Here is an 18,747-nt window from a genome sequence, read left to right as displayed (position 1 = left end):
GGAGTGTGATTTAATACTCTCCACTTGCCTGGATGGGTGCTGCTGCAACACCACAAGAAGCTGAATGCAATCCAGGATAAAACAATCCACTTGATCGGCACCTCATCTATTAGCCTAAACATCCACCCCATCCACCACAGGCACACTGTGGCTGCAGTGTGTACTAGCTGCAGAATGTACTGCAACAACTCGCCACAGCTTCTTTGGCAGCACCTCCCAGACCCATGACCTCCACCACCTAGAAGGACAAGGGCAGCAAGTGCACAGGGACGCCATCACCTCCAATGTCTACTCCAAGTGACACACCATCCTGACTTGAACATAGATCGCCTACCATTCCTTCGTTGCCACTGAGTCAAAAACCTGGCACTCCCGACCTAACAGCATTCTAGGAACATCTTCACCACACGGACTGCAGCAGTTCAAGGCAGCCCACCACTACCTTAACAACTAGGGATGGTCAATAGATGTCGGCTTGCCAGCGACACCCACATCCAGAGAACGAATAAAAAAAACCTTTTATTAAAAAAGGGCCATGCAGAATATAACTTTTCCAAATATACTTGACATAGAAATTGGCTACCTTTCACACATGTACAGCAACTAGAAAATTCCAGACCCGTTTGCTTTTAACATTCATCTCATCAGATATCTGTATATAGATATAACTTCAATCAAGTTCACTGCAATAGAACCCACAATGGATCCGCAAACGCCAAGCAAATATAGAGCACTGCTGGTTGCAAGAGGCCACAATTAATTAATTACAAAGCACTTCATGAGTCTGCAGAGACCGCTGGATTTAAGCACAAGTTCAATTAACTACAGCAGACATCAGTTAACAAAATGCTTAAGTGCCAAATCTTCAATCTTGAAAATCTATTAATCTATGGTAACCAAAATCATTTGGTCCAGAATAGTTAAAATAAAATTTTAGCTATTCTGAACTAAATTGTTTTGGTTACCATAGTTTAATAGGTTTTCAAGTTTGAGATTTACAATGGCAATTTTAGGTTTTCTCTCTAGTTTGCATTGGTTGCACAGCATTAAGATTTGATACTTCACCATTTTCAAGGAGAATGTTGTCTATCTAACTGCAGGAACCAAAGAATGGATGCTTGTGCATAAATTCATAACTAATTTTTTTTAAGCACAACATTTCAATTCTTTTATTGTAAAGCTAAAACAACTGTTGACTCACTAGATGAGCAGTACTTTATTACTGTACTGTGCATTTAAATCCATATCATGGAATTGTTCCACATTGCAATTGTAAATATGGATCAGATAGATATTGATTTGGTCATCCATACAGTGGAATATTATGAAAATTTGTAAGCAACATAGGATAAAAATCGATATATAGAGATCTCTGTAGGACTCATATACAAGCTCACCCAAATCCAAGGAAGCCTTAAATCTAATTTTTTTTTAAAGAAGAATGACTAAACAATGATTTTGTGGTTGAATACTGTAGATTGTTGATTATGGTACTTGTTACATAGGTGAGTCAACTGCACAGCTGTGCAATCACAGATGAGCAGACAACATAGACCAGCAGACAGTGAACAGGCTTTAATTATGTTGTATATTATTTGCTAATCAACAGGATGGCCATATATATTGATCACACATTGATCCATGTTATTTGCCAGTTTGCATCTGTATATGAATCAAACTGTAAACTGTTTATCACCAAACAATGATCAAACAAGAACAACCACAGCAACACTACATCTTTCAATTTTCTCAATACCTTTACATCTTCAAAATGAACTGCTAAATTGCCAAGTCACAAAGAAACTTCAAATTATTCCAAGTCAGACAAAGGCCTGGAATTTGTTGCAAAAGCGTTATTGGCGATGAACACCACAAGTTAGACCGTTGTGCTCCTCGATCCTCCAGTGGCAAAAATCACACCACAATTTGCTGGATAAATAATTAGAATACATCGCAGCAAGCATGTGGTGGAGCGGAAGCAGCACCACCAACGTCTGATACACAGCCAAGGTAATGTGGGGCAGACTCACAGCAGAACAACAAACGCGAACTTGATAATGTGGTGATGGGTCGCAGTATAGTACGGACAGAGTGTACAGATCGGATTTAATTTGATTGATGAGTTTATATTGAACCAGTATGAATATATAAATCAGTATTACGAAGGAACTCTTATGCATAAGGTTATTTCCCAAACTGCGTGAGATTCCCTAGCCATATTTCATTACCGGTTACAATGCATGCTTCGCAGGCAAGCTCAATAAATAATATAAAAATACCAATCAGGGGAATCAGGACAGGCCTGGCAGTCAAAACACATATTTGATTACTGAATTGAAGTTTAAAATTTCAATGAAGTTCCTAGAACATGTCCTACCCTCTGATGAGGGATTGAATATGCTGCTGATTACAAGCGCTCCAGCAGCATTCTGTGATGGACTTAGCAACTGTGGCAATCACACTGGCGTTAATTCAGCAAACTGGATTGATTTTAATGAGGGGGGACTGTGATAAATAGCTCTTCAACATTTTCGGTGCAAATCTGGAGCAGCGCAATAGTCCCAGCAAATTATGGCATGGTGTATGTAATGGCACAAGTCACTCATACCATCATTTCCTTGAATTTCTGCACTATAATAATGGTGTACGCCATTGATGCGCCATCGTAACGTTGCAAGTTTTCAGCAAATTCAGGCCGAATGGAACAGTTTGAGCTATCCAAGGTGGCTGCAGAGTCAGCTTTGAATCATTCTCCAAGCACCAAACCTTAATGGCAAGCCCAGACTCCTAATACATAATCCCACCCTCTGCTAAAAACTGTATGGATTGATTTGGCTTTCCCAGTGTTCCTATGGAAAAGGTAATTTGAAAGCAATATCTCAGCTTTTTTTTTTTAGGAGGGAGGGAAGAATGCATGAGAAAATATACAGAAAAGAAAACTACATTTCATTGAGCCATGAGTAGTCTTGACATTATCTCGGACAAAGCAGTCTGCTTGATCGGCATCCCATCCACCAGCTTAAACATCCACTCTCTCTGCCATTGGCATACTGTGGCTGCCGTGTGTACTTTCTACAGGATGCGTTGCAGTGTGTACTATCTACAGGATGCACTGCAGCAAGTCGCCAAGGCTTCTTCAGCAACACCTCCCAAACAGGTGATCCTCCCTCCATCACCGAGAAGGACAAGGGCAGTTGGTGCATGGGAACACCATCACCTCTAAGTTCCCCTCCAAGTCACACACCATCCTGACTTGGATGTATATCACCGTTCCTTCATCATCGCAAGGTCAAAATCCTGGAACTCCACAATTAACATCTTCACCACAAGGTCTGCAGCGGTTCAAGAAGGATCACCACCACATTCTCGAGAACAACTAGATATGGGCAATAAGTGTCGTATTTGCCAGCGATGCCCATATCCTGAGAATGATTTTTTTAAAAATTAAAATGCACTTGATACTGCTTAGTCAAAAGTCGTTAGGTAGCTTTTTGAGGGAAAAAAAGTTAAGCTGCTTGCGGGACGCGGGGGGGGGCGTGGAGAGAGAAAGAGGTTTCAAAGCTTTTAAAATAACCTTTGCCAAGTGCACATGCCAGTGCAGGAAAACAGATGTGTGCTGTTTGCCAAATAGGAGCTTTTCAGGCAAAAAGCCTGTAGATGCTTTTCCTGTTGCCCTTTAATACCACCTAAAATATGAAAACTTGACATAATTCTTCCTTTTACATGAGATTTTTGATTTTCGTACATGTACTACAGACACCTAAGTTTTTAAGTTATTCCAGCACCTCAGTCTGTCCCATTAATACCACTGAAGGGACAGAGAGCAAATCAAGCTTTTGGGCTATTACATACTTCCAACTGTCCCTGTTCAAGATCAGAATTGTTGGGAGGCCCTTTCAGGCACATCCCCAAACAATCAATCCAAAGAGGAAAGAAAATATAGCCTTCAGAATACATAAAACAAAATACTTGTGGTGTAATTAAGAACTAAACACATTTTAATTATTGACATACATAAAAATAAACTAAGAATTTAAACCATAAGCGTCCTGACTCGAAGTTCAAATGCAAATAAAAGCAGAATTTCTATGTTTTGATGTTCAGTCTAAAATACCAAAACACTTACAAACTAATTTCTAAACTGCCTTCATATAGGGGTGAATTGTATTGCACCTAAAATGACAGATTTAATTCACTTTTTATTGATTTCCAAGAAAGTAGATTCACATTTTATGAAACTATTATGCATTAAGGTGTATTATTCAGTTTCTTAACTTACATTCCATATATATTGGTACCAAAAAAGTTAAACACATTCAATAGTCTATTTGACTTTTTAAAATTGCAACCTTTCAAACTTGTGTGAGAGACACCTGTGAATGTTGACAGTTACAGGGATCCCTATCTTAACAGCTAAAACACATCATCAGCTACTCAAAAGGAAATTGACTGTCACAACTTGTATTTATATTGCACGTTGAATGAAGTAAGCAACCTAAGGTGCCTCACAGAAATTGAACGATTACCAGTCATAGGGGGAGGAATTAAGGAAATAACTGAAGATATTATAAAAAAGGTGGGTTTTGAGAAGATTTTTAAAATTAGAAATGTAACAAGGCGAAGAGACTTGAGAAAATTCTACACTTCAAGGATGGGATGGCTCATAGATTCGACCATCTCGTGGAGTGTTGAGCGCAACATTCATCCTGAAATGAGCAGCCAGTAAGGAGCATTGGAATAGGGGTCTAAGGGGTGGAGTGTATCTGGCAGCATAGTAACCATCAGACTTGAGGATGATGACGGCAACTAAAACTGGATATCATCAGCATACATACAGAAACTAACTGCATGATTATCGATAATGACCCCTAGGGCTGTACATAGACAAAAAAATGAGGAGGGGGGGGGGCGGAGAGGAGGATAGAACATGTCAGCAATACCATACAGGCACATGAAAATATGTGCTGGCCACACTGGGATACATAGGAAAAGAACCAGGTGCTCTTGGAAATATATCGCCGTTCCTTCATCGTCGCTGGGTCAAAATCCTGGAACTCCCTTCCTAACAGCACTGTGGGAGAACCTTCACCACATGGACTGCAGCGGTTCAAGAAGGCGGCTCACCACCACCTTCTCGAGGGCAATTAGGGATGGGCAATAAATGCTGGCCTCGCCAGCGATGCCCACATCCCGTGAAGGAATAAAAAAAAAAGGTGGACTGTGGAAGACAAAGTTGTTAATTGTGTCAGACGCTGTGCAGAGATAAGGAACAAGGAAGAACAACAAGAGATGACTTCTTTAGTGACTTTGACAATGGAGGTCTCAAGTGTTTCAGGATGCAAACTAGACTGAAAAGATTTGTACAAGCAACAATGGGTAGCAGCAACATATTTCAAAACCTTTGGCAGGAAAAAGAAATTAGAAATGAGGCAGTAGTAGGAGAGCATGAAGGAATCCCAAGTGAGCTTTTTAATGGAGCAGTTTTGAAGGCGGGGGGGGGGGGGGCGGTGCAAGAGAAGAGAATAAGAAACTATTTCAAAGGTAAATATTTATGTTGCAAGCGAGCATTGGGCTGAGATGGCTAAGTTGTCAGCAGATTGGTCGGGAGAGAAGAGCTGGAGGTCGGTCTTATGAAGGTGAATCTGATGAGGGACAGGTAGCACATAGGCTAAGACAGTCGAACAGTTAGCCTCAGTATTGGCGACAACTAAGCACCTCATGTCAGAGGTGAAGATAAAGGGGGATGGGTTCAAAATAGGTCATTCGTGGTGACAAGCATAAAGAGAAGTTAAATCAACAACAGTATAAGAGTCTCGAACATCGTATCCTTCTCATAAGGAGGGACAATTTATCTGAACAAGTGGCTGAAATTCTACATCAACTCAGATCTGTTTTCTATCTATCATTACAAGACTCCATGGTTATTCACAGAGAAATTCTACCCAAGGGGCAGTGCTGCTATGTTTACATTGCTTTTCCCTCATTAGTTTTGCCAGGTTTTCCTGAAATGAAAACCAATGAATTGGTCAGCCAACACTTAATGTTCAAGCTTCATTTAAAATATTGATGACATACTTTTGCACTTCACAGTATATGTATGTATATTCTCATAAAAATTTAGCAGTTATTGGACATGCTTATAGTACATACATACAACCAAGACTCAATCAGTAGAGTACAACTTCTATCTATTTTTGTCTTTAGGTGAATTTGTGTGTTTAACATTGTATCAGCATTGAGGAATGCAACCTCTCTTTTTGGGCACTAGTATCAGTGTAACCATGTTGATAGACATGGAAATCTGGGTTCCCCTGATGGGTCAGCCAGTAGCTGAGTAGCTGAACCATGGATAGAAACAAGAAACATACAAAATAGGAGCAGGAGTAGGCCATTTGAGCCTGCACCGCCATTCAATATGATCATGGCTGATCCTCTATCTCAATACCATATTGCCCCTCCCACCCCATACCCCTTGATGCAAACCTGAGATCGATAACAGCATAAACATCTATGCTGTTCAGGCAAAACAATGATGAAGCCACTACAACTGGCCTGGGCCCGTGAAATAGGGAGAGGAAAATCAACTACATTTCCTGTTCTTGATTCAGCAACTTCTACTGGAAGTACACAACTGGATGATGAGCCAGGCCACTCATTGTCTAGGCCCACACATGACGAATGGCAAGATACTACAGGGCATGGAACTGTACACAAGTAAAACGTTAATACCGGAGGAAAGAAGGAAAAAAATTCACAGTAAAAGAGAAGGTGGAAAGAGAGATATGGGAGATCTCTACTGCTTACCTGAAAATCAGGTGAATTCAAATTTAATATAAAATTTATATGGTCACAGTACTACAGATCACACAAGCACAAGATAATTAATTTGCTTTATGTATATTAAAATGCATTTTATAGCACTCAAATCATGTTACAAATTCTAAATAAATCACATCAATAATCAAGTTGGGTCTGATGCACTATAGCAGAGATCTCGCATAGATCGATACACTTTTGCAACAGTCTGTGCAGCTCAATTCCAGGTTTGGGGTCCAAACGTTCTGTTCCTCTCCATGGCTGATAACTAATTTGGTAAACTAACATGCTCTTGCGGCCTCTGTCCCCAGCTCTCTGAGTTCTCTTCCCCCCTCCAAAGTTGTAATGTCCACTCCCAGCATTCAGAGCAGAAATGGGCCAAATGGCCTTTCTCATCCAGAATTATCTTGTGCTGGTTGGTTCAGGCTGATTATCACATCTACCCCTCAAATACACAAAAACAATGGGTTTCATTAGTAACTAGCCAATCCTTGGCAAAACTTTCAAATCAAATCACTTAAAAAAAACATTTAACCTCCCAAATGCCTCAGCAAGTTTATCTTGATTAACTGACTTATACAGACGAGGAATATCCCATCTTCAATGCCAGGTCTGTGCCGACCCCAGCCAGAGCAGTGGCACGGGTGCTATTATTGGTCTCAGCGTGCCAAAGTTAGGAGGGAGAAGAAAACACACAAGATTCCGACTTCAAAGATTCAACAGCTCCACAGACAGCATAAACCTGGACATGAAGACAACAATACAGGCTTCGACGGAGATACCCTAACCACAGTCAAATAGCATGCCAAAACTCACCAAGATTTATACATAGATCCGCCAGCACCCACTTGTCCACACCCCAGCAAAAAAGGTCAATGCCTTCAGAAGAGGAGAAAACAGGTAATCTAAAATATGTATATAATTCAAAGTTTAAAGAAGTGCTGATTTGTTATAAAGCACTACCATGCTTTGTTCTCCTCCCGTTCATTACATCCAGAAGGACATGGACAATCCAGGCTCCTTTCTCTCTCCACAACCAACCATTTCCTTAAACCTCTCTCCTTCACCACCTCTGCCCTCACCACAAACACCAAACATTAAGAGCTCATGGACTTTCTTCAAGATCATCCATGCAGTTGGCTTCGCTGCTTTCTCCACTTCCACCCATTCATCGCTCCCCACTTTCCTCCCCAATCTCCCACCCACTCTAGCCCACAACCCCCATCTCTTTGCAGTTTCTCACCTCTCATATTCCCCTCTCCCACCCCAAGCTCATCTCCATAAGACCCACATCTTCCTCCCTCAATCCTAGCACCATGCCACCTTCCCCAAAATTTCCTGTTTAAATCCCTCCAATCCAGCTTCTGTCCCTCTCAGCACCGAAACTGCAACTCATCAACGTTATTTCAACAACACCTTCCCCTTCCCTGTGACCTCTACCAATGAGAGGAACAAGACCAGCGATATCGCAAGAACACCATCACAGCTAAATTACACACCATCCTGATTTGGGCATGTATTGCTGTTCCTTCATAATCACTCGATCAATATCCTGGGATTGCCTACTGCAGCATCACAAGGACTTCAGCGGTCCAAGAAGGCCCACCACCTTCTCAGGACAACTAGAGATAGGCAACAAATGCAGCTTTCCCAGTGCTACCCACATCCTCAGCACAAATTTAAATCCGAGACTGAACGAAGATTTTTTTTTAAAAAATCTTGCCTCCATTCGTAACCTACTGACATCAAACACCCTGCTTCACTTCTCATATAACACCAATATCACATCAAAAAGATATACAGAAATTCAACCATTGCGGCTGGGGCAAAGAAAATAAGATACAAGGTGGAATAGCCCAACATTCCCACAGGAACATAGCAAATACCCATATATAAAAAAAATCACCATTGACTGCAACAAACTGTCACAACTACTGACAAGTTTAAACTGCCAATTGCCAGCATAATGTATGAACAATGTTATTCTGTTGCCATAGGGTCAACTTCCTTATTTATACTCAAGACAGTACGTCACCTTTGTACAGCCACACTGGACTCCTATAGCTAAAGATGAAATTGAAAGAGACCAAGGAGTCTCGTCAGAGTCTACATTAAATATGCCCAACCATTGCAGAGCAGCAATCAACAAAGACAATAGAATGTTGCACCGTATAGCCAAAACATTTGAATATAAAAGTCCAAGAAATCGTGATCAAACTCTGCAGAGCTCTGGTCAGACCACACCTTCAGTACCGCGTCCACTTCTGGTTGCCGAGGCAATCAAGCACTGGAAGCAGTGCAAGGAAGAGCCGCAAGACTTATCCCAGATGTCAGGGATCTGAATGAGAAAGGTCTGGTGGGCTTTTCATCTTGGAAAGGAAGAATCAGAGGTGATCCCAGGAGGCATACAAGATCCAAAATGTTATGGAAAAGGTAAGTCCAATATATTATTTTAAGTTAAATTGAGGGAGTAGGACAAGTGAAGATCAGCTCAAACTAGTAAATGGTAACTTTAGGACGAATATCAGGAAATAAATCAATGTGACCAACACAGGGAACGGACTTCCAGGTAGAATGGTGAACGTAAAGATCCTGAATGCATTTAAGAAACAACTGAATATGACAATGGGGGAGGACTGCAAGGTGCTTCTGGATGGACGAATATGGGCCAAATGGTCTTCCTCATCCATAATTATCTCCGATCTTGCGCTGTTCAACTGTTAACCCAATGTAGTCATGATTGAGCAAGAACTTTCTACAGTTTAACATTGGCAAGACCAAAAACATCCTGTTAAGCTTTCAGTAGAAACCCTAGCCATTGGTTCCATCTTCCTTCCCTGCTGATTTACTCCATCTTTGATCACTTCACTAACTCTTTCCCAATTCCTACTCCAAGTCCATTCTCCCGAAGCACATTGGCACATTTTGATACATGTTGAAAGGAGCACGCAAGTGCAAATTGTTATTACATATATACAATATGCAAGGCATTTGTTAAATGTAAAACTGCAATACAAGATGATTTCAAATGGGGTATATAGTAATGAAAATGTTATTGGTTATCATGGTGATTGCTGATTCCATTTAGTACTGTTTTTGGTAGTCCTTTATCTTGTGATATCAGTATATGAAAAAATACTCCTCTTTGCATGGAGGTACTCGTGTTGAACAGTTAAAAAAAATGCACGTTAGCACAGATTGTTCAAAAATTATTTTTACATTAGTGTTATCTTCACACAAATGAAAACAAATCATTTATAGCCATTTTATGAATTAGTTATAGAATATCCTTACTGCAAAACAAGCATAAATGGCAGGTAATGTATTTGATTAACTGAATGCATTAGAACTAAAAGTTTAACTGAACAGACACAACAGTTAGCACCCAATCTTTGTGGCCCAACAAATTTCATTTCAACCTTAAATCAGCCTCTAAGTTTTTAAATCAAAAGAAAAATGAAACCTTGACAGCAGGCAACTGCTTTGTATTTGCAGTACCTGTGGGTATGTTTTCCGAATACAGCACACATTTTATCTGAATGATAGAGGGGTAGATGGTCCAATAGCTATCCAAATCATCTTCTCTACTCCTCCACTATCAGATACAGGCATATGCGGTGGTACAGTCAGCTGAACACATCTGCACCAGTGCACAGATTACCCTGAATCAGGCAAGAGGAAAGGATAAATTTGCAGCTGCATCTTCACAGACACATACAGATCCAAAAATTTCAAGTTGATCGGGTCACAGAAGGGAAAATGAGATGGCAAGAGCTTTCCTTCCTACTCAATTTTTTTTTTAAAAACTGAATTTTAAAAAAAGTGGGATTTATGCTGATTTCTCATTGAAACAAAGTGCAATTCTATCACATAAAAGAATCTCAGCAGAACGATCTCCGTTGAAGTATATCAAGCCAATTTCAAACAGAAGTGACAAGAATGCTATCTTTGTGACACAGATTTATGAAAGCAAGCAAGCAATATTCTCCCTTGAATATGCTCACAGTGCAACAAAAACCCATCCAAATTAAAAAGTGCCGGATTCAATTCCAAGCTTGTGCTGGGTTACCCGATCTCAGTTGAGGAACTGCAATTAGCTTGAGCACTCCTTTAGGGTGTTGATTAAATAAAAAAGCACCCAGGTTCCACTCCAAAATGTTGTACAGCAACTCCTGCTTTAAAGTATGTTGGTAGAAAGAACTTGGGTGCTCATCCACACTTGTGTTACCTCCGGACTCAATTATTCCATCTTTCACTCCCCCATAAAGTTCAGCTCATCAAAAACTCTGCTACCTATATTCTAACACACATCAAGCCCCATTCACACATCACCCATGCTCACTGACCTACAAAGGCCCACAGTCCACCAACACCTCGATTTTAAAAGTCTCATCCTAGTGTTCAGATGCCTCCATGGCCTCGTCCCTTCCTATCACTGTAACCTCCTCCAAGAACTTCATGTTCCTCCAACTCTGCCCTTATGAATTGTCCACTTCCTATGCCCCATCATTGGAGACCGGGCCTTAAGCCATCTCGGCCCCAAGCTCCAAAACTCCCCTCCTAAACTTATCCATCTCGCCACCTCTCTTCTTTTTGACACTCTTCAAATCCTACCTCTTCGACCAAGGTTTTTGTCAGCCAATATCTCCTTTTTCACCTCATTCTCAATTTTTGTCTGATTACACTCCAATGAAGCACCTTGGGACGTTTTACTATATTAAAAGGTGCTACATAAATGCAAATTGTTGTTGAGAACAAATTCAGACTCAGCTGTGATGCCATCCCCCCCCCCAATGTATTTAAGAGATGCTAGTACCCATGAAACAGGACCACGAGAGTTCAGCACCTTAATACCAGCATTTTTTAAAAAATACATCACACATTATGGCTCAATCGTGCATCCAGTTTCTCACACACAAAACACTTAATCTGTAATATCACTCATGACCAATAGCACAACCAGTCTGTTATACACATACCACTCACATGATGGTTCAACTGTGCATTCCAGAACAGCAACATGCATTTATATAAGGATAGTCCTATACAAGCCAATTTCCACCAATGTATATGTATGAATTTTTTTTTTAAAGTCTGGAATTTCCACATTTCTCTCTTATGCTACAAGCAGCTCTACAGTTTTTTTTGAGGTACATGCCTTCTTACATCATAGATTTTGTGCTGGTTTTTTAAAAATAAAAAAATACCAGGACTTCCCTTGCTAAAACCCTTAACGGAATTAACAAAAAGTTTATCAAACCTAGTTTATCCGAGGTATAAAATGGAAATAGAAAACAAAAGTCAGCTGTGCTGTGACCCCGTCCCCCACCTTTTTTCGCATGAACACAAACATCTTATAATAAAAACTTCCAGTTTCCGAAAGGACGTGGGATGAAAACACAACCATAAGCAAACAATTCTCCTCTTTTATTTCCACGAAGTTCCAAAACCACCGCAGAGAAGAGCTACAAAGTATCACCAATTGCCAGATAGCTGTTACCCCTTTAATTCATAATTGTCCCCCTTCTTTTCGGGTGCAGCACGAAGAGAAGTAAAATCTTAAAAAGAATTAAGTTCCTCGATTACCACACATGAGCCAATATCGTAGTCGGTTTTCCAAATCAACCTTGAAAGTAGTTATATTTTATGTCAAAAAAAGTATTTACGTTTTCGAGCTTAGAAAGTAACATAAATACACAAAAGGAACAAGGTTCGTGTCCGAATGGCTGACAGCACCGCACTAGGGGGCTGGCTTTTCTACAGTTGGCTATCACCACAGGTTATGTAAACTCTACAGTACTTGTGTACGCATTTCAATCAGATATAACATCCAAAATACAAATAGCACTCACTTCATCTTCAGCAAGTCCATAAATTGTATCGATCTGCGTCGCCATAGAATCAAAACGGATAAAGGGACAGAGGGAGGTTTGGGGTTGTTGGGAGAGGGAAGGGGGGGGGGGAGGAGGAGGGAAGTAGCTCACACAAATTGAACAAGCTTCCCGAAAAATACCTGCTCACAAACAAAAAAAAACCCTCCTCTTTCTCAGTCCGTTTTAGAAAAGGCGACAAAAAAAAGTGGTCGCGCGGACAACAGGCCAAAAATGCACCAGAACCCTGACCAGAATTAATTTCTCTTTTCAAAATTAAACAAAATTCGTTGCCTCCAAATCCCTTTTTGCACAGAAACTCGGCACATGCGCGCTCGTTACATTGTTACATCCACGCCCTGCCAGCTCAACCTAGCTTACTGGTTGATTGACGTCTCGGGCCATCCAGTCAGAGGCGTCTCTCGGACGCCCATTGGCCCACTCGCAGCCAAACGATTCCATCCTGAGGCGCGCGGGGGGAGGGGGCGGGCCGAGCGTCGTTGCCAAGTTAGGTTGAATGGAAGTTCCATAGTTCGTGTCACAAATTGTTACAGTAGGTGAGGATTCCATTTTTGTAAAGGTTCTCTTCATTGTACAAGAATAATACATTTCCAATGGTTTCATTTCTGTTAAATGTGTCTATGAATTTTCATTTGGAGGCGGGCATGAGGTTTTCATTCACAAATTTACACAATGGGACTGTGCTCCTATTTCTGTTCAGCAGCTCAGGTTATTATTTTTTTTTAAAAAATATATAACGTTTGATTAAAAATGTCAAGTCAGTTTTGGGTCGCTGAAGGTGAGCAGCTCTTGGTGTTTTGTGGTGCTTCGTATTAAGCATATCCTGCATTAACTGCTGTCGGTAGTTGTTGCCTTCACCCGTTCTGGACAAATATCTGAACTGGACTCCTCAAGGATTGCGCAAATCTCATAAAAATTGAACGCCCTCGTCCTTCGTTAAATGTAGTTTAATTCCAGATTGTATCTCCCAAGTCGCATTGCTGTTCGAAGGGCTCGTGGGAATACTGTGAATCTTACCTGTGATAGGATCATTTATTGTTCCGAACTACTGTATGATACGGATGCGATAAAGTGGCGGTATATGTCTGCAGCCCAGACCTCTCTCTGCATTCCATAGAAATGATCAGAGGAGCCAAATGGTATTTTGTAATGTATAACGATGAATTCGGTTTCTGCAGTTTCATTCACTGACACAACCTAAAACATTTTTGAGCAAACTGAAATCGATCTCAGGATTACAGTGTATATATTTGCAAAATAAAATGATTTGAAGCACTGTCTTGTGAGACAAGTATCGAATCTAAAATTAAAACCAACTCTCGGACGCAAAATAAGTCTCACATACACATATATATGAAACAAAGCGTATCTGTTTCTATTGAGGACTGTTACATGCACACTGCTTCCAGTTAATCATGTGAGCTCAAAAATGAGTCACTCTCGTGAAATCCAAAGTTATGTAGGATTACATTCATTCAATGGGTAGTCAACTCAGCCCCAATCAGATTTTGAAGCAGTGGTGACTGCAGCTACTCAGAGTTTTAGTATCTTTAAAAATTAAATACCAAAAAAACAAAGGCACCTGATTGGAACTCCAAGAGTGGCTTCTTGCGTGAGGTACCAGAAGGCTGTCCTTGGCTGTGCCATTATATCCCAGTAAACATCGTTGATGAAAGAATTAATTTAAAGATAATAGAGTTGGTATTCAGGAAGGATGAGGTAAAATGAACTAAAAGGCCTACTTCATCCAAAACTGTATTATGATCTATCTTGGGACTTTGTATGTCACTGTCTTCAGGAGATATTTGGTGAGGGGTCAAAACTGGAAAAAAAGAGAGTAAACTGGGGGAAAAAATTGTGCGTATCAGTCCTGCTATCATACCCAACATTTCCAGCTTAATGTGTACTGAAGTACAGAAAAAGAGAAAAGAGTTCCAGATATGAATGGAACAGGTACAGGTAACTTAAATGTCAAGGATATTCATATCCTTATTCAGAAGGATAAGTCAGAAGTTTTAGAATTCAAGCCCAGCTATGAACTTGAGCACATAATCTAGGCGGACACTTCAACGCAATACTAAGGAAATGCTACATTGTTAGAGGTGCTACATTTCAGATGCGACATTAAACCAAGGCTTGCTCATGTGGACTTAAAAGGTCCCATTCCAAAGAAGAGCAGAAAATTCTCCCAGCATCCTTGCCAACATACGTATTACGTGGTTATTCCATCATTTGTAGTTTGTAGGACCTTCTGTGTACAAATTGGCAAATGCATTTGATGACATAACAACAACATTTAAAAAGTAATCCATTGGTTGTGAATTTGGGACATCCTGAAAGTTGTTATATAAGAGCATCTTTACTCATAGACCAGTTAACAAAAATTATTGCAGCTGGATCGGTACTTTTGAAGCATAATTATTCTTAATGCTTGAAGAATGAATGAACTAAGGATTCAGTTCAGTTGAAAACCTACTCAATGTTATTGTCCAGTTTCTATCCAAATTGTTTTCAAAAATAAACTGAGTATTGTAATGCATGGAAACATTTTGTTTCTTTGAAAAATAAATATATTATTTGAAATTTGAACATAAAGAAAAGCTGCCACTGATGTTATCAGTACTATCTTGCCACATTTGAAGTAGGTCGCAGTCTGTCTCTCTTTCACTGTTCAAAAAAAATAAGGTGATATTTACCTGAGTAAAGCTTTTTAAAATTATCAATCAATGTTTATTTTAATAATTTTGAGGAAAAAAAACAGACACAACCAGAGACTGAAGATGAAGCATTCTACCAGTTGGCCTAACAAAATACTATTGATGCATCCTGGAAAATTGTACAAGCTTCACACGCTCAGACTGCAGGGTCTGTCTTCAGCTTATAGAATCACAGTTCTGGGCAACCATATCAATTCCAAGTCCATATGCTTGAGAGAGGCTGAGCTTAGGAGAGTTTTTTTTAGGCAAAGGGCAGTTAGGACATGGAAGCAGAATCCGTAATAGCATAAAAAGTGAAGTTAATAAATATTTCAAAAAGAAAAAAATTATGAATAAAAGTCAGGGGAATGGGACAAAGTGCATTGCTCTTTTAGAAAGCTAACACTGGCATGATGGTCCTCCTCATAGAATCATGTAATCATACAGCATGGAAGGAGGCCATTGGGCCCATCATGTCTGTGACGGCTCTGCAAATTTTTCCTTTTCAAGTATATATCCAGTTCCCCTTTGAAAGTTGCGATTGAATCTGCTTCCACCATCCTTTCAGGCAATGAACTCGAGATCATAACAACTCACTGCGTAAAAAAAATTCTCCTCATCTCCCCTCTGGTTCTTTTGCCAATTATCTTAGATCTGTGTCCTCTGGTTACCAACCCTCCTGCCAGTTTCTCCTTATTTACTCGATCAGAACCTCTCCTGTGCTATAAAATTCTATGATTCCACGAGAAGGTATACAAAAGACAACTTTATCATTAAATTTAGTCATTTTATTGACAAATAGACAAATATGTATTTTTTACGTCTTTGCTGTGATACAAGCCTTATTTTGAACATTATAAACTTCAATTATTGAGAAGAAAAATATTAGACAAAATGTTTTCCTGTTTGGAGATAGAGGACCTGGTAATGGCCATCTCTCCCCTCTATTCTGCGCCCCGGAGCTTACTTTATATAGCCCCCTCCCCACCCCAATTCATTCAACGGCCTCAATAAAAATGTCACAGAAAATGTTTGTGGTGCCTCTGCCCCCGTAAATGGTGACACATCCTCCTTCTGCTGCACTGGCAGTGGCAGGCTTCCTCCATGTGGTGGAAATATTGCTGGGTGTCCATGCTGCATTTTTAATGAATCCCAACCCAGGAAAATGGGTCAGACCAATGGGTGGAAGTCCTGCCCTGACCCACGTCCAAAGTTGAAACTGCCTCAGAAGCAAATCACAGGTGTAGCTGAATCTGACTGTCATAATTGTTTGATCAGGGAACTTTGTGGATTAGGAACTGCATGTAAGTTTCAGCATTCAAGTGCAGAAGCAACCAAAGTTAAGTAACTGGCTTTCTTTCTCTTTATTTTATGTGTGATTGCTAAGATCAGTCAGAAGCTCACTCTTGTGTCAATAAGATATTTTCTAAAGCTTTGTACATTGCAAATGATTGGCTTTGTTTCTAATACGTTTTTGAAGGGTGACACGTAAAAGTAATTTGCATATAGACAAGATGACAAACAAAACACACACTAGTCATACCTTGTTTGTATATACTAATAGATCTCTCATGGTGTTACTCACAGTGAGTTGGAGGATTTATAAGAGTTAAGTATTACTAGTATTACATCAAGTTGTATTACAGGGCACCAACTTATAAGTATTGGGAGCAGTCACAGAACCTGGGAGCAATGGGATGGCCGTCTGGAGCCTGGCAGTATGGGATGAGGGCTCAGACTAGCTATATTTTGAATGAAGCATTGAGAGAGGATGGAGGTCCCAGCCTTCTGGAACACTGGAGATGTTTTTACAACACTGCAGAAAGTCCTAGGATCTGGGATCACTGGGAGAGGGATTCTGAGATCTGGGGCAGAAACAAACAAATTGAAGCTTTTATTTTGATGGAAAATTATAAATTTAAGCTTACAGTACACAGTGTTTTTTAAGGTTGCATCAATTTTCTTGCATCCATAGAAAAAATGTGAGAGGACTCTTTTTTTAGCAACTTTTAAGAGGAATTTCATGAACAGAGTTGCTTCTCTCTACGACGACCACTACTGAATCAGTGGGGCGGCTTTCAATACTTCAGTTGTATTGTTTTGTTCCAAGTTACTAAATGGAAGGACAAACCAGGAAACTTTTAAAAGCATGAATATTGTCACAAGAAGTTGGTGCTCTAAGGAGGGCGAGAATGGGATGGCAGCTGACCAGGAGATCTTTGTGGGGCCCGGCGAGGCACTCCAGCTCCTCCTGTCCTCACAAAAATCTTCAAAAAAATGAAAACTTGCCTTTTGGGAGAGGCCTCCAGCTGATTAGGCCTCTCAATGCCTGGAGAAAAGTAACTGACATTCGCGGTGCACGCTTTGCTATTTCTCCTACAACAGGCGCAGGATGCACAGGATGCACTGCAGCAACTCGCCAAGGCTTCTTTGACAGCACCTCCCAAACCCGCGACCTCTACCATCTAGAAGGACAAGAGCAGCAGGCACATGGGAACAACACCACCTGCACGTTCCCCTCCAAGTCACACACCATCCCGACTTGGAAATATATCACCGTTCCTTCATTGTCGCTGGGTCAAAATCCTGGAACTCCCTTCCTAACAGCACTGTGGGAGAACCGTCACCACACGGACTGCAGCGGTTCAAGAAGGCGGCTCACCACCACCTTCTCGAGGGCAATTAGGGATGGGCAATAAATGCTGGCCTCGCCAGCGACGCCCACATCCCGTGAACGAATAAAAAAAAAGGACCCCAGTTTGCGTACATAAACAGTCCCCCGCCTGTTTTGAAGACCTGCCTAAAAGTTGATTCAGGTGGGCAAATGGGTGACCCAGGTTCCCACCAGACTTTCAACTGCCGGCTGCCCGTTTTTCAGGTGAGATACAGGCGACCGGCAGTTGAAAGTCTCCCACTATGCCAAACATTATACAGGTAAACAGATCAGGAAAATAAATGCATGGCTGAAAGACTGGTGTGGGAAGGAAGGATTCCATTTCATAGGATACTGGCACCAGTACTGGGACAGGAAGGAGCTGGGATGGGCTGAGCCTGAGCTGGGCTGGAACCAAGGTCCTAGCGGAAAGGATAAAGAAAAGACTTTAAACCAATAATGGCGGGGGGTAGAGGTAAGAAAAGAGGAGATAAGAGCAAAGGTCAGAGTACAAAAGGAATAAAGATAATATAAATACTTTGGGTATAGAAAAGTATTAATAAAATTATAGAAAGTATTAATAAAATACCTGTTAAAAATGAGGAAGGAGGGATGAAAATTAAAACATATTACTTTGCCTATATAGCAATATACAGAACATCAGCATCAGCAATGTACAGAGCATCAGCTA

At 40.6% G+C, this 18,747-nt stretch overlaps 1 protein-coding gene across 5 annotated transcripts in view; it reads right to left on the bottom strand.

Moving 5' to 3' along the window:
• nedd4l (NEDD4 like E3 ubiquitin protein ligase) overlaps positions 1–13,041 on the bottom strand; it is a 412,625-nt gene extending 399,584 nt beyond the window's left edge. For 4 of the 5 annotated variants that reach the window (XM_067983943.1, XM_067983954.1, XM_067983962.1 and 1 more), the window contains exon 1: positions 12,669–13,041. In XM_067983943.1, coding sequence (XP_067840044.1) covers positions 12,669–12,713 — 45 coding nt within the window. In that variant the 5' untranslated portion in view covers positions 12,714–13,041. Of the gene's footprint in view, positions 1–12,482; positions 12,536–12,668 lie in introns of those variants that run through there. The other variant, XM_067983948.1, reaches the window with a different exon arrangement.
• Positions 13,042–18,747: the final 5,706 nt, after the last annotated feature.

Source organism: Heptranchias perlo, chromosome 1, assembly GCF_035084215.1.
Source record: "Heptranchias perlo isolate sHepPer1 chromosome 1, sHepPer1.hap1, whole genome shotgun sequence".
NCBI classification, from domain to species: domain Eukaryota; kingdom Metazoa; phylum Chordata; class Chondrichthyes; order Hexanchiformes; family Hexanchidae; genus Heptranchias; species Heptranchias perlo.
This window is presented reverse-complemented; position numbering and strand designations above follow the sequence as displayed.